General features: G+C 38.8%; 1 protein-coding gene across 1 annotated transcript; it reads left to right on the top strand.

The window, feature by feature from the left end:
• Positions 1–100: 100 nt before the first annotated feature.
• LOC111868252 lies at positions 101–1,035 on the top strand (the record flags this gene model as incomplete). The annotated part of the gene is made up of 1 exon (XM_023858730.1): positions 101–1,035. A coding segment is annotated over one exon (935 nt), but the record flags the coding sequence as incomplete, so codon positions are not given.
• Between the last annotated feature and the right edge of the window lie 944 nt (positions 1,036–1,979).

The following is a 1,979-nucleotide window of genomic DNA, read 5'->3' on the forward strand; positions in this document are numbered from 1 at the left end:
AATGTCGGGGAATCAAACAACGAAGACAAAGCTAATATACGGACCTGATGGAACAAAGAGGAAATAAAGGAAGTTGTGTGGTGTTTCCTGGCATCAACAGGCAATTACAAGGTAGCATATGAATTATGGAGAAGCAGAAATCTAAAAGTAAGGCCAACAATCAATGCAAAGCTACTGCTAAACCAGAAAAACTACATTCTGAAAAATAGAAGACTTACAGACATTGAAATCGATGAGATACGGGAAAGCATTAACGCATATACAGAGGACAGCTCAAGAGACCATGTAAGAAGGAAGGACGATAATGTAAGCATCAAAGAGGATGAAATGCAGGATCGAAGCACGAGAGAGGACGCAGAGCAGAATGTGGAGAGGAACGGGTTAAAGGAACAACTTCAGGTAGCATGGCACAAGGTGAGGTTCTTACAAATGTCAGAAAGAAGAAGACTGCCGAAATTGGAAGAAAACAAGAAGCTGGTTTGCCTTAAGGAACAAGTAAATGGAATAATAAAAGAACTCTTGGAAGAGAATCAAATAAACATAACAGAAGTGAACCACTTGATATACGCTGCAGCAACAGTTATCACAGAAACAACTATTAAACCTAGGAAAACAATGACAACCGGAAGATTTAAAGATGCTTGGAAACTAAGAATACAGAAACAGATAAGCAAATGGAGAAAAGACGTGTCCATACTCACTGAGTCAGGCTCTGGCTCTGATAACATTAAACTGAACACAAAAAAGAGGAAAATTTTTCAGAAGTACAAAATGACAAATGCCAGAGAAGTAGCAGAGTTAATAGAAAAACTAAAGCAGAAAATACAAGCAAAGGCTCAAAGAATCAGAAGATATGAAAAAAGGAAAAACCAATACATCCAGAATAAAATGTTCAAGGAAAACACAAATCGATTTTATCGACACCTGGGGGCAAAAGCTATAGAGGTCACAGCTCACCCCAATATGCAGGAAGTAGAGTTCTACTGGCAGGCAATATGGGAAATGGAAACACGACACAATGAAAAGGCAGAATAGATAAGAAGAGAGGAAAAAGGAAGAGAAGGAACCAGCAACATGAAGTGGATGCCTATAAAAACTACAGAATTTACCTCAGTTTTGGCCAAAACGCACAACTGGAAGTCTCCTGGAAGTGACCAAATACAAAATTACTGGCTAAAAGCATTCCCAGTTACGCACAGTTATATTGTAGAAGCCTTCAACAAAATAATAGAAGAACCTCAACAAATGCCCGAATGGCTGACTACAGGAATAACATGCCTACTTCCTAAATCGAAAAACACTATGGACCCAAAGAACTACCGACCGATTACTTCTTTATCGACTATGGATAAGATGCTGACAGGAATTACTGCCAGAAGAATTTCGTTATATTTGGAGGAGCACAACTTATTGCCAGAAGAACAAAAAGGATGTCATCCAGGAAGTAAAGGATGCAAGGACCAGCTGCTGATATCAAAAGCAATACTTGAGGACTGCAGGAGGAGGAAAAAGAACCTAAACATGGCTTGGATTGACTATCAAAAGGCATTTGATAGAGTGCCCCACAGCTGGATAGAAAAGTCAATGGAACTAGTAGGAGTCAATGATAGGATAGTGAAATTTTGCAAACACTCCATGGAAAAATGGAACACAAGGCTTCAGCTGAGAACAAACCAGGAACTCATGCAATCACAACCCATTAAAATAAACAGAGGAATATTTCAGGGTGACTCATTATCACCACTACTTTCTTGCATAGCACTTATTCCGCTAACTCATGAATTAAACAGATCTGGATGTGGGTACCAGGTGCATGGATCTGAAAGGAAAATAGGTCACTTGTTGTATATGGATGACCTGAAACTGTTAGGAAAAAGTGAGGGAGAATTGAGGGACGAGATTAAAATTGTAAAAACATTCAGTAGTGACATAAAAATGGAGTTTGGATTAGAAAAATGTGCCAGAATTTCGATAAAAAA

Source organism: Cryptotermes secundus, unplaced genomic scaffold (assembly GCF_002891405.2).
Source record: "Cryptotermes secundus unplaced genomic scaffold, Csec_1.0 scaffold564, whole genome shotgun sequence".
NCBI lineage: Eukaryota > Metazoa > Arthropoda > Insecta > Blattodea > Kalotermitidae > Cryptotermes > Cryptotermes secundus.